This window comes from Ovis aries, chromosome 3 (assembly GCF_016772045.2).
Source record: "Ovis aries strain OAR_USU_Benz2616 breed Rambouillet chromosome 3, ARS-UI_Ramb_v3.0, whole genome shotgun sequence".
In the NCBI taxonomy this organism is placed as follows: Eukaryota; Metazoa; Chordata; class Mammalia; order Artiodactyla; family Bovidae; genus Ovis; species Ovis aries.
In genome coordinates this window covers 108,821,390-108,835,832 of record NC_056056.1, presented here as the reverse complement: position 1 = coordinate 108,835,832, position 14,443 = coordinate 108,821,390, and the positions used below count along the sequence as shown (strand labels likewise).

The 14,443-nt window shown below is 35.9% G+C and overlaps 1 protein-coding gene across 1 annotated transcript in view; it reads right to left on the bottom strand.

The window, feature by feature from the left end:
- Positions 1-14,443, bottom strand: part of TRHDE (thyrotropin releasing hormone degrading enzyme) — a 459,653-nt gene that overhangs the window by 11,080 nt on the left and 434,130 nt on the right. The window contains exons 16-18 of the mRNA XM_004007369.6: positions 11,545-11,712; positions 10,898-11,038; positions 5,168-5,249 (exon numbers count right to left, since the gene is read on the bottom strand). Of these exons, the coding sequence (XP_004007418.3) occupies positions 5,168-5,249; positions 10,898-11,038; positions 11,545-11,712 (391 nt within the window). The remainder of the gene's footprint in view (positions 1-5,167; positions 5,250-10,897; positions 11,039-11,544; positions 11,713-14,443) is intronic.

Here is a 14,443-nt window from a genome sequence, read left to right as displayed (position 1 = left end):
GTCCTATTCAGAAACCCATCAACCCTGTCACGGGAAGCTCCAACTCTGTCATAGATGAATACAGTGGGCTATCTGTTACCTGATGTCTGAGACCTCTCCCTTATTCTTTCTGGTCTATCTTTTATATTGCCAGTATACATATATTGGAGTGGATTGCCGTTCCCTTCTCCAGGGGATCCTCCCAACCCAAGAATCGAACCTGGTCTCCTGCATTGCAGGCAGATTCTTTACTGTCTGAGCCACCAGGGAAGCCTGGTGAATATGTGTTATCTAATATACTAATAGCCTTAACATTGAATACAAGCATTAAAGTTAACTTTTTGTCCACAGGGAAAAAAATATTCATCTTTTCTAAACAAGCATTATGAGTGTTTGACACCATCTTTGCTGGCAAAAGAATACCAAAAGTATTGAGTAACAGCAACAACACTAAATAATGATGCTATGAGTACTGGATGATAAATGACACTGGATCACCTGAGTAACTAGATTTAGAAAGAATGAAGACGCAATGTTGATTCATTTAGCTGGAGAAGTTGAGCTTTAATTAGAATGTGAAAATTTTTAAATGATTTGTCATAATTTTATGGGTATAAGATGTTCTCTAGAGTACACACACTTTAGGAATGCACAGGAATTTTATTGCAAGATTAGATACTAGCAGTTTTTCTCTCGGTTTCATATGTTTTGATAACTGGCAACCACCAATGAATGCAAGGCTTATAGACAAATGTGAAAAATCAACTCGTTAACACAGAAGTGTTTATATTGTATAATTAGGATAAGGCGGGATTCATCACATGATGGATGCCACATGATGAGTATACCAGGAGAGACATGTCATCGAGATTGACTCAGGGATAAGGGCATGTGTATTGTTGGGGGGGGAGGGGTGGAGGGGGTGATTTAAAATGGAGTTATTAATAATTATACCTTTCTGAATTAATCTAGAAGTTGGTTCTGGGTAGCTTGGTTTGTTTATGACAATATTACTTTGATTATATGATACATTTTTTTTTAAGTTTATCCTATACTTTCCTATAAAGCCAGGCACCTTGCAGCATTAGAAATGGATTATCATATCTCAGAGCTATATTCTTTGTAAGACTTCAAAATCACTATCTTTTAATAACAAACATGAAAAATATTCAATGTGTAACAAAGATTTATCGTTACTGTCCTTAAAACTTATCTGACATCTGACACATACAGAAGAAAGAGGACAAAGGGAAGGAACTGAAATTTATTGATACCTTCAATATATACCTGTGACATGTACACATAGATAAATAGAAGTCTAATGAAAGCATTCGAATCATATTTTTAAACAACTAATTTATCTAATAATTCATTTGAATTTATATATTTATGTTCAGATTCATTCAGTCCACATTCCTAAAGCAACAAGTAGTACATTTTGATCTATGTTTTGAATTTTGTGTTTTAATTTATTACAAAATATGTACATTACAGTGTATATTTGTATATTATATCTGTTCATTATGGTGGCTTTATTTACATAATATGTCAATCAGGAAAAAAAAATTACATCTACTTCTTTTAAACTATGTTCCACATTATTACATATTTTCCTAGGCAGTCAATGAATACTCCAGACGGTAATAAATGACCTTTTGGTAACTTTGACTCTGGGGAGTATGCTCTTGGCCTTTTGATAAAATAGTAAGCCAGCCTGATTACATGATGGAAAACTCTTGTCTATCTCAAAGGCAAACTGTGAGGTTGACTATGAATGTGTTATCAACACAAACACAGTAGGTCGGATTATCCTGCAAGAGAATTCTTAGTAGAAAACGTAACTGGAGTGTCTCTAGAGACTCATTTCTTAAATCACTATTTAAGTGTGTTAAATACTTCCTTTGTGAGCTTGGAGAGCATGACGTGACTGATATGCAGATTAGCTGATTCATCAGAACACAGATGGCCCCTTTGCATAGTTGGCATAAACTGATCTTATGCCTCACACTCCTCCACAACTCTTCTGGTGAACATGTGGCCAGAGCAGCCATGTGAGAGGTCCTCAGGCAGGATCATAGCACCTTCCAGACCCTGCCTCACTATCAAGGGCATGGGGTAGATGGAAGGCATTTGGCATTCCATTTTGCTTATTTTGGCAGTTCTTCAGTAGATGTTTCGCTGCTGTTAGTTTTTATCATTGCACTTCCTAAATATTTATGCTATCATATGCTTTTATTTGAAAATGTTCCAAGTTTAGACATTTCTATAAAACAACATTTAGTAAGATGTCAGAGTTATTTGTGTTGCCTGTTCTTAGCATAAAATTTCTAGACATGTTTGTTAATTTATCTATTTAAAAACATTTCCGTATTTGAAAAAATTCTTAACTTAGGGTACACTAGACCCTAAAACTCACAAAATAATTTGTAATGTACAACACATAATATGCTCAGTAACTATCGAACTGTCTAAGTGAGTCGAATTAGCTATTGCTTGTTAGTGAGGTTTATATTTTCAACATTAAAACTGTAAATGGGATGCCCATGATGCACAGGAGCTGTGTTGTTTCACAACAGTGTTTTGTATAAGGCAAAATAAATAAACAAAAAACAAAGAGTGCTGGAGAGGATGGCTGAATGAACATCAGTATGAAAAATGGCAAGGGCCTCTGAGAGTCGATGAGGTTGTACTTCCATTAGTTTAAAATTAAGGAAACGATGTACTGTTTCATGGAGAAATAGTGTTCAAATCGCTAGAGCCATGTAATTAAAAAGAAACGGCCAGTTTCAGGTTCTAGAATGGCGCTTTGGGGAAAGACCGCAGGACAATGTAAGTGTCTCTGCTGAATGCCCCTAAAGCTGATGGGGATTATTAAAATCTCAAATCAGCTTTCAGAATTCATAAAGATGCCGATTCCCTTTTGATCTGTAAACTTTTGAAAATAAGAATATGCTATAGACAAAAAGAGCACATTGGCTTTTCTGTTTACAAGGCTCATTGGATATGGGAAAATGAGACTGACATTTCTCCAGCTGCTTCTAATTTATGGAAGGCGGTCATCAGCAATACAAATTATCCCCCCTCCCACCCAACAACAGTGGTCCACAGTCTTACAGTCAATGATTAGATAACAAAAGTGTGGAAAAGCCTCAGGCTGCAGTTGTTAAACTAGAAAGTCAGTGCAAGTAGCTGTGTCCTGGAGGGATTCATCTCTCAGGCTATGGAGAGCTTGTGTTGTGAAGTTAGCTGCTTTTCAGATAATGGAATAAAAGCTACAGTTGAGTTTCAGTTTCCAGATGACACATTTCATTACAGGGGTATCTTGGAACATTTCACATGGCAATTAAATCAAGTGAAAAAAATTAAATATGTAAGTGAAATATGTAAAGCAAAATGGCCATCATATGATAAAATTAATTTAAATGTCCGCTTAAAACATGTTTTTCCATGGGTTGGGTTATCACCAAAGCAAGGGGAAATGAAAGATTAGAGAACAGAAGAAGAGGGAGAGAGAACAGGAGAGGCACAATGGGAGGGGAAGACAGGAGAAGAAAGGGAGCCAAAATGAAGACGGGGGAGAAGAGAGGAGAGGAGAGATTTTTCACTTTTTTGTTCACTTCAATGGCTGCACAAGTTGTCACTAAATGAGTCTTTCATTCCCAGATTATTGAATGCAAAATCAAAGAGTTAAAACTACTTCCTTTAAATACACAAAGCCATTAGCTTAATTGTTCTTTCTTTTTGCTTCCTTTGAATATGAAAGAATTCCTTCTCTTTTAGGTTTCTAATAAAAAATATAGCAAAACATGTACTAGGGCTTTCAAATCCAAATCTTTCAGGGCTGGGAACACACATAGCAGGGATAAAAATAGAACTTCAAAGTATTACAATCAGAGACTTAGCTTAGCTCATGGTGTGAAAGAATCCAAGTTGGTGCGTGGAAGATGATCATACAAAATTGTGTAATATTCGGAGATATTAAGGACGGAGGAAGGCTGATGCTTCCGGGGGAACCTTGCTCAACGGGATTAGCTCTGGGTCACAGCATCAGGCTTTCTGTCAGTGAAAACTGAAGAAACTGTGATTCTCAATGGTACACCTCAGCTATATTTTATAATTATAGGTGAGGAGAGGCTAAAAAATGATAAATGTATGAAGTCCAATTCATATTAATCAGTGAACTATTTTGCTCCTTCTTCCTACCTAGTTATGCACCCCCAATCTCACATCCCTCTCTATTAGAGATGTGAATTAATGGTCACAAAACCAGCTGTTTTAAATTCCGGAGACATAAACCAGAGAAAAAAGAAAATGTTAGCTATTCTGCAAACTGGACTTTAGTCTTTAAAAAAAAAATGATTTCAGTTTCATTAATTAAATTCACTTGTGACAGTATTCAGCAGAATGTTAAACTATTAATCTTAATATATGTTGTCAGATAGTTACTTCCAAATATATCAATTTATTCCATTTAACAAAACAGATAGCATGAAGCATATTATCTTATCCATCATTCTTTGTATAGACCTGACCACAAAGCAATGAGACTCAAGGTCTGTACCTCAACAGCAATCTTAATTCTGCATATCTGAATGCTGAGTCATTGTGACAGGATAGTTTTAATGTTCCAAGGATCCTAAACTGGGCTCACAGAGACAAATGAGGAGCAGCTGATTGGGAAGATTTCTAGGGTATATTTGGAGTCTCCTATTTTGAGAATCACTGGGGCTTCCCCAGTGGACAGTGGAAAAGAATCTGCCTGCAATGCAGGAGACCCAGTTTTGATCCCTGTAGGGAAGATCCCCTGGAGAAGGAGATGGCAACCCACTCCAGTATGCTTGCCTGGGAAATTCCACGGACGCAGGATCCTGGTGGGTTATAGTCCATGTGTCGCAAAGAGTCGATCATGACTTAGTGACTATACAACAACAAACAACATTTTGAGAATCATTACATTCAAGCACCTTTCACTGGCTGAGTTTTTAATGTTTAATATGTTAGAAACATTTTTGCAAATAATGACTGAAGTAAAGTCTTTAGCATGAATGTGCGTATGTGTGCATGTATACGTGTGTGTGTGTACTTTCAAGGAATGAGTATGAAATTATTGGAAAGAAATGGTTGAAGTCTATCTATAATTTCATAAGTTTACAAAAGAAAAATATTACATTCATCTTAAAATATTTACCTCTTTCAGTTCACCTTCAGTATTAAGAAATTCTGTAACACCACTGATAAGTTTGGAATTCATAAACAGTGCTTCTCCATACCTTGAAATATTAAAAAAAAACAGTCATAATGTTAAAACAGGCAGTAATTTAAGAAATACTACTACTACACAGATGTTTTAGACTCCTTCTCATGAGCTCCATGACAGCTCTCTTAACGCTGTTCAAGGCTGTGCCCCTAGGGAATGGAGAGGTGCAAAGGGCTTTGGCTATGGGATGCCATCCAGTGTATCTGGATTTGGCTCACAGTGTTTCAGAGAGATCTACATTATAGTACATTTTTTAAAAGGGAGTCCCATGATATTATAATTTGGGATGACTATTATATTTCCAATATGAGGCATGAAGAAAAAGTATTTTAAAACTTTCAATTTTAAAGCAACCTGGGTCACTGTAAATAAGGATTCCACCAAATCTGCAGAATCAACTTTTGGAATTATCCATAAGTCAGAGATCCTTTGATCTGGTCAGCCCAAACTGATGTTGGCATTATTTTCTATTTCATTCCTAAAAACTAAGCCAACTTTCTCAAAAAGACTCCCAAAAGATTAGCACTTTTTCCTATGAGCATTAAAATAAAACATTGAATTTTTCCTTTGAATTTTACAATCTTCGTATCACAAGCATATTTGACTCATGACCTAAGGTAAGAATACTATGTATCAGCAAGCTGAAAAGATTTTTCCTTTTACTGATTTGTGTCTACTGTGCTAAGAGTACCTATCACAGGATATCATACTCTTTGAAAAAAAAAAAAGTACACTAGGCTAAACTGGAGGCAGGATCAAGATGGCTGAGTTAGAAAGACCCTGAATTCACCTTCTCCTATGAACATGCCCAAAATACAACTACATAAAGAACCTAAGAATGGCTTACTGTCTGTTCATTTATGATAAAAACCCTAAACAAATGAGTGGGAATGCACATAAACATAATAAAGCTCATATATGACAAGCCCACATTTACTATCATACTGACTGGTGACAAATCAAAGTATTTCTTCTAAGATTGGGAACAAGATAAGAATGACCATTCTCACAACTTCTATTCAACATAGTGTTGGAAGTTCTGGCCAGAGCAAACAGATAAGAAGCATAAATAAAAGGAATCCAAACTGGAAAGGCAGAAGTAAAAGTTTCACTGCTTGCAGATGACATTATACTATATGGAAAACCCTAAAAACTACACAGACATAAAAAATTATTAGACTACGTGAATTCCGTAAAATAGAAGGATACAAAATTAATAACAAAAATCAGTTGCATTTCTATACACTAATACTGAACTATCATAAAGACAAGTTGAGAATTTTTTTTAAAGTACACTAAAGATAAGATTATGAGTTTTTAAAAGCAAAAGTCCAGCCTTCATTACAAGAGGCTTTCTAATGCTGTCCCTATCTGTGGGAACTTAAGTAATTTAGTTTCTGGAGCCTTAGGTTTCTCATCTTTAAAATGAGGCGTGGGAGGTGCTTATATTGGCAAATGATATCACAGACAACGGCTTAACCTCTAAAATACACAAGGAACTCAGCAACAACAACAACAAAAAAAAAAACTGAAAAATGTGCAGAAGATCATAATAGATATTTCTCCACCTTATACTGGTCAGTATGGTCATCATTAAAAAGTCTACAAATAACAAATGCTGGAGGGTGTCAGCTGCTCATTTGTGCTCAACTCTTTGTGACCCAAAGGACTGTAGCCCACCCGGCTCCTCTGTCCATGGAATTCTCTAGGTAAGAATTCTGGAGTGGGTAGCCATTTCCTCCACCAAGGGATCTTCTCGACCCAGCTATCAAACCCATGTCTCCTGCATTGCAGGTAGATTCTTTACCATCTTAGCCACCAGAAACGCTTCCCAGGTGGCACCAATGCTAAAAAAAATCCTCATCTTCCCAGTGTATGAGACATAAGAGATGCAGGTTCAATCCCTGGGTTGGGAAGATCTAAAGAAGGGCATGGCAACCCACTCCAGTCTTCTTGCCTGGAGAATCCAGTGGATAGAGGAGTCTGGTGGGTTATGGTCCATAGGGTTGCAAAGAATTGGACATGACTGAAGTGACTTAGCATGCACCTATGCAGAGAAGGTATGGAGAAAAGGGAATCCTCCTACACTGTTTGTGGGGATGTAAATTGTTATAGTCACTGTGGAAAATAGTATGGAGGTTCCTCAGAAAACTAAAAAGAGAATTACCATATGACCCACAATCCCATTCCTGGTAATATACCCAGAAAAAAAATTATAATTCAAAAAGATATCTGTACCCCTATTTCAATAGCAGCAGTATTCACAAGAGCCAAAACATGGAAACAACCTCAATGTCCATTGACAGATAAATGGATAAAGATGTATATATATACAGTGGAATACTACTTGGCCTAAAGAAGGAGGCTAAACCATATGACCATCATAAATTGCTATAATTCTAACATTGAATTGGGAGATGATTCAGTTCTAACATTGAATCTATGGGAAAAGTTGGTTAAATAAAATAAGCATTCATTAGTAATCAATATGTGGTTACAAAAATGGCCAACTGTATAGGAAAGTTGACAATTCCTCTTCAAAGAGTGTTTTGTTTATACTTGCAGTCATGTGAAAAAGAAAATAGTCCTTTCCTTGAAGGTTATGTACTATATAGTATTGTAAACAGATCATTCCCAGTCATTATGGTTAAACGTGATGAAAATAAAATTATATACTGTTCAGAGTTCCTTTAGCTGTGGGGTCTCCGGAAAGGCTTTCAGGAGATGAAGACAGATGGATGGAATATGGAGTAATTTCAACTATTAAGGAAGAAAGCAATTTTAGGCAGAGAACCAACATACACAAAGGCAAGGAGGTGTGAAACACCACGGTGTGTGCCAACAACTACACGCATTTGGTACTGAGGGTAGAAACTGTGAGACTGAGGATAACAGAAAAAGAGGTAGAAGGGTCAGTAAGACAGGAGCTTAGATTTTCAACATGGCACAGAGTATTGAAGGCTTTAAGAGAGGAAATGTCATTTTTGCTTTTCAGAGATATTCTTGGGACAAAGGGAAGTGGTGTGTGTGTCCATGTATGCATACATGTGAACATATATGTGGCAGCATATGTAATTAGAGACAGGAGACAGTCATAAGAGTACTAACAAGGGATAAGAACCTTCACTAAGGCAGTGGTAGTAGTAAAGAGAGGAAGAATTCAAGAAACATTTAGGAATTGTTAAACTGATAGGACATCAAGCCTAAATGTTACTTTTTACATATATCAAGGAAAAAATCTACTATATATAGATTTCCAGGGGCCCAGATTGAGCAATTGGTGGATGGCCATCTATTTACTGAGAGAATGAAGACATAGAAAATGATGGTTCAGCTTTGCAGGTACACCTCAAAAAAAAAAAAAAAACCATCTTTCATAGAGTGACGCTTAGGTAAAATATCTGAGCTAGAGGTGTAGATTTTGGAGTGATTCAAACTGTGAAAGTAGATGGCAACGAAAACCAGGGAGAATCTGCAGGCCAAGTAGTAAGGAGAACCTTGGACTGTTCCCTCATGAACTTTGATGTTCCAAGATGGACAAGGGAGTGGAAGATGAAGAAGACAATCCTATTTGTCAAGATAAACACAGCTCTATCTGTAGAAATGCTGGTACTTCACCTTTCTACTTTTTTTTTTTTTTTTTGGTATAGTCCTAAAGGCTCTATTTCTATTTTTTTTATTTTAAATTTATTTAATTGGAGGCTAATTACTTTACAATATTATATTGGTTTTGCCAACATCAACATGAATCTGCCATGGGTGTACACGTGTTCCCCATCCTGAACCTCCCTTCCCCCCCCTTGCCCCTCCCTCCCTGTACCACTCCTCTGGGTCATCCCAGTGCACCAGCCCCGAGCATCCTGTATCCTGCATCTAACCTGGACTGGTGATTCATTTCATATATGGTCTTATATATGTTTCAATGCCATTCTCCCATCATCCCACCCTCTCCCTCTCCCCCAGAGTCCAGAAGACTGTTCTATACATCTATGTCTTGTTTGCTGTCTCGCATACAGGGTTATCGTTACCATTAACTTTAGTTTGAGAGAAGTCTTAGGTTTACGGAAAAACTGAGCAGAAATTTGAATTCCCAAGTGCCTCTTCCTCCCTCTTCAGAGTTGTAGCTAATATTGATGTCCAGCTAATTAAACAAAGAGGTCATTAGACTGAGGTGGTTCTAATGTTATCTCTATCTTTCTGCCTTTTGGTTAGAGATGATGTTCTTTCAGTGAAACAAAACAGACATATCAGGAACCGAATATTTTAGGCAGGGACTATAAACTATATAGGCATTATACTGAACTCTGATTTACAAAACCAGTTCCTAAAGAGAGACTCTGCATTGGTAGATATCTGATACTCTTTAAAGTCAAATGCTTGTACGTATATATTAATCCCATCTTGTATCTGACTATTCCTTATACTATGTGCAGGACAACAAATCAAGTGTAAATCATTCTAATTTCTGAGCTGAAAATACAAGAAATAGGAAAACAATGTGTCATCTAGGAATATTAGTGCTTTCTAACAATGAAATATCTACAGATAGAAATATATTTTATTATTAAAAATAAATTCAAACTGAACTCATTATACAAGGTCAACCAATAACAGTGAACTTTTAAAAAATAAAATTTATATACCAGCTTTTAAGAGACAGAACAGTGGGTATGCTAAATGTCTGGGAACATTTAAGTTTGAGAACATGCAGCATTTACGTGCTCTATAATAAATTTAATTTTAAAATACCATAGAGATTATCAGAGTAATACATTAACATTTATTATAATATATTTAAATATATAATGAAATATTTTCTAAAACAGAGTCTGAAGAATTCTCAACATGAAGCAAGATGGCTCAGGAATGAATTCTACTGCATCTAGAATTATACAGTGATTCAAGCATCCCTCCTCTATATCACGGCTTGACTTCAGATGTTTTATGATATTTATATTTTTAAATAGGTTAAACAATTCTATAGAAGGAATTAAAGTTTTCTTGTTCTGTGCGTGTGTGTTGGTCACTCAGGCATGTCCGACTCTCTGTGAGCCCATGGACTGCAGCCCGCCAGGCTTCTCTGTCCATGGCATTCTCCAGGCAAGAACACTGGAGTGGGTTGCCATTTCCTTCTCCAATGTGAATTTTAGAAGTAGTAGTTTAGTCTCTAAGTTGTGTCCGACCCTTATGACCCCACAGACTGTAGCCCACTATGTTCCTTTGTCCATGGGATTCTCCAGGCAAGGATACTGGAGTGGGTTGCCATTTCCTTCTCCATTTCTTGTTGTAATACCATTATATATGATTCATAAATCATTTTTTCTACAACACACTCAGGATATAAGATTTTAATGATACAATTTCTTCAACCTAAGACAGTTTGATAGATTTTCCAGGAAAGCTGCAATACTAAACCTTTTCATTCTGCACATTTCCATACATAATTATGGTTATCAATCTTTAATAAATGAATAATGTTATAGAACTGTTAAATTAATTCTGAGCTTCACAGGAGTGGCAACGCCCATCTTGGCTGACTACTTCAAAATCTAATTCTATTATCTGGATCTTGCTTCTACCACAAAAAGTTGGGCCTTTATCTCTCAGATATTACCTTTGATTTACTCACTCCAGGAAGAATGATTGAAGTCTTATTTTTACCTGGTATTTAATATCTTCCATTTATCTCTAAAAAACTTCCAGGCAAGGTCTCGACCATGTGGATTTCGAGCTACATGGATTATCACATCAATTGCATCTTGATCCAGAACCACCTCAGAATTCAGTGATAGATTTAGAAGCCTTTAAGGATAGAATTGCAGGGAAATTTTTAGTTTAATAACAAACTTTTCTTTACTATCAGAATTATAGGACTTAAGTTATCACAATCTTCAAAGAATAGTCCATTTAAACTTTACTAATAAAAATTTATCAATAGAACAATCTTATATTTATAAAAGGAAGAAGAACAAACTCATATTATTTTAATTGATGTATTAATGTCTGAAAAAAATCTTGTAGGTGGTTAAATCATTCTGATTTAATGATGAAATTTTGCTTTAAAAATTATTTTTAATAAATACTTCAATTTTATAATGAAATATTATCTTATATACATATAAATAACATAAAATAGAAACAAACATTTCAAATCAACAAGCTTTCATCATATTAATACCTCAGTTTTCTTTAGTTCTAAAATGATATATTTTAGAGTAACCAGCATATTTAAAGAAATAAAAACAAGTGCAGTACAATTTAACAGAGAATACTCTCATTATACAAATTTAAAGATTTAATTCACCCACCTATTTAATAAATTCCTGTCATCACTGCAAGTTAAGGCTTCCAATAGTATTTTCTTTTCAGAAATGGCCGTGGTAGAGTGGAATTTCATCCATATGAATTCCCAGACATCCTCATCCAGTAGTGAAACTCCTGTACAGTAGACGATGTCTCTAACATTTAGTGGTATTCTAAAGAAGCAACCCATGGTGGTTTTCTGTTAATTAAAAGCTTCATAATATTGAAAATAAAGACAAATGCTGCCTTAGTACAGTTTTTTAAAAGATGGTTTTGTTAATTAGATTTACCTGAAAGATAATAATACCATATAGTAACAATATTCAAACTATTCACAACTGAATGAATAAAATAATGTATTTTATTTAACGATAGTCTTGAATGCAATTTTCGCACTTTTGAAATTATATGGACAAAAATCAGAACATAAAGGTTTTTTTTAAAAAATCTTTTTATTTTATAGGAGTCAGAACATAAAGGTTTAAAGAAATACAAACAAGGCATCTTATATTTCAACCAACATAAATATATTTATGCTCTCAGAATTATTAGACCCAAGAATGATGAGAAAGTACTGGATGAAGATGAAACAAATACCTCCTAAGTTCTGAGACATTATTTTTCTAAAATTATTATTGTCAAATACCTCTCTGAATTTGGGAAGCTAGAAGACGACTAACACAGATAATAAATAAAACATATGTAGCATATTCTTGCCTGGAAAATCCCATGGATGGAGGAGCCTGGTAGGCTGTAGTCCATGCTAAGGGTCGGACACGACCGAGCGAATTCCCTTTCACTTTTCACTTTCATGCATTGGAGAAGGAAATGGCAACCCACTCCAGTGTTCTTGCCTGGAGAATCCCAGGGACGGGGGAGCCTGGTGGGCTGCCATCTATGGGGTCGCATAGAGTCAGACACGACTGAAGTGACTTAGCAGCAGCAGCAAAATTTGAGAACGTAGAAAGCTCTTTTCCCTATGTTTATAAAAGTGACTATAAAACATAAACTAAATTTTGATTTTGACTTCAAACTAAATGTTATGGAGGGAAACTCTTAGTCAATTTAATTAATCTTGGTTATTTATAAGCTATAAATTCTCATGTGTACATTGCCATGGTAATTAGTTTTTTACTAAATATTATTCTTTCAAGTTTTTATATATTTCCCACATTTTAAAAAAACTCAGATCTCTGAAAGAATACTCCAATACATTAAAAAGTTAAAATGTATTTCTCTTTGTATAATATTTAGTAATCTGTTATTAACATTTATCATTTATAATTTGAATGTGACTAATAATAAGAAAATTTTTCTCTGTATAACAAGATGAAAATCTCTTTTAAATATTTAGGACCTTGACGGCCCAAACACTGCTTTGGTTAAAGGAGTGCTTAGAAAACGGGACGAAGCACCTACATGACTACCAATGAGATGGTCATCACTCTGCTGGGAAAGATCTGTACAGTCAGAACGACGGTTCTTCCAGTGTTCATGTACGGGTGTGAGAGCTGGACCATACAAAAGACTGAGGGCTGAAGAATGGATGTTTTCAAACTATGATGCTGGAGAAGACTCTTAAGAGTCCCTTGGACAGCAAGGAGATCAAACCAATCAATCTTAAAGGAAATCAACCCTGAGTATTCATTGGAAGGACTGATGCTGAAGCTGAAGCACCAATCCTTTAGCCACCTGACTTACTGGGAAAGACCCAGATGCTGGAAAAGATTGAGGGAAGGAGGAGATGGGGGACAACAGAGGATGAGATGTTTGCACTGACTCACTCACTGGGCATGAGTTTGAATAAACTCGGGAAAATGGTGAAGGACAGGGGAGCCTGATGTGCTGCAGTCCATGGGGTAGCAAAGAGTCATACACGATTTAGTAACTGAAAACATCAAAGGTGATCTTCATCTTTTTTTGTTAAGCAGCTAAGTAGGCTACATCAGAGATTGTGTATCAGGATACCAAATGTGTAGAGTTAGTACTATCATACAAAATTCACAGTTCCCAGAAATGGCTAAAACTACACCACTCTGTCTCTTCCTACCAATAACTAAATTGTTTGGAGAAAAGCTACTTTAGTCTTGCTGACTGAATCTTTTCTTTCTTTGTAGTATTTGAAGACAAGCATTTTATGTGTTTGATTTGTTTTGTTTTTGAAGAAATGAAAGAGGTATAGATATCAGAAGAAGCCAGAGTTTCATACCTCTCTCAGCCCTGGAATCCCTTGAAGAAAGTACCCAGAGTAGTATTCCTAAAGGTGGTGAAACCTTATTCCCCCTGCTCTGTTCATGCCCATCTTGGGCTTCCCTGGTGGCTTAGTGGGTAATGAATCTACCTTCATTGCAAGAGACCTGGGTTTGATCCCTGGGTCAGGAAGATCTCCTAGAGAAAGGAATAGTTACCCACTCCAGAATTCTTGCCTGGAGAATCCAATGAACAGAGCAGCAAGAGCTGGTAACGACTATGTGTATAAAACTTTTTGATTTGCACACAGCACATCTGAAAACACTAAGGAAAACATTACCATCACATTTTGAAGATTGCATCAGTCCTGGTAGATACAAAAATGTCTCCATCTTTACTAACTGCCTTAAGAAAGTAAAAAAAAATCTACTCTTTTGTTAAATCAACAGCTAGGAAAGTGGATGAATCTTTTCCTCCAAATATTACAGGCTATAGAGCATAATACTGTATTACTGTCATGATTTTGGCCAAGAGATTGCTATAAAAATTTGCCAGAATTAACAATAAAATGTCTACTTAAATCATTGACTCAAGGATCGATATGTATTAGATCTAATATTAGACCTAATAGTAAGAGCTTATAAATTCTTAAGCAATTAATATACCAAAAAGTTCAAGGTTAGAGACCACTGAATGAGGTTATTACTGCTTAGG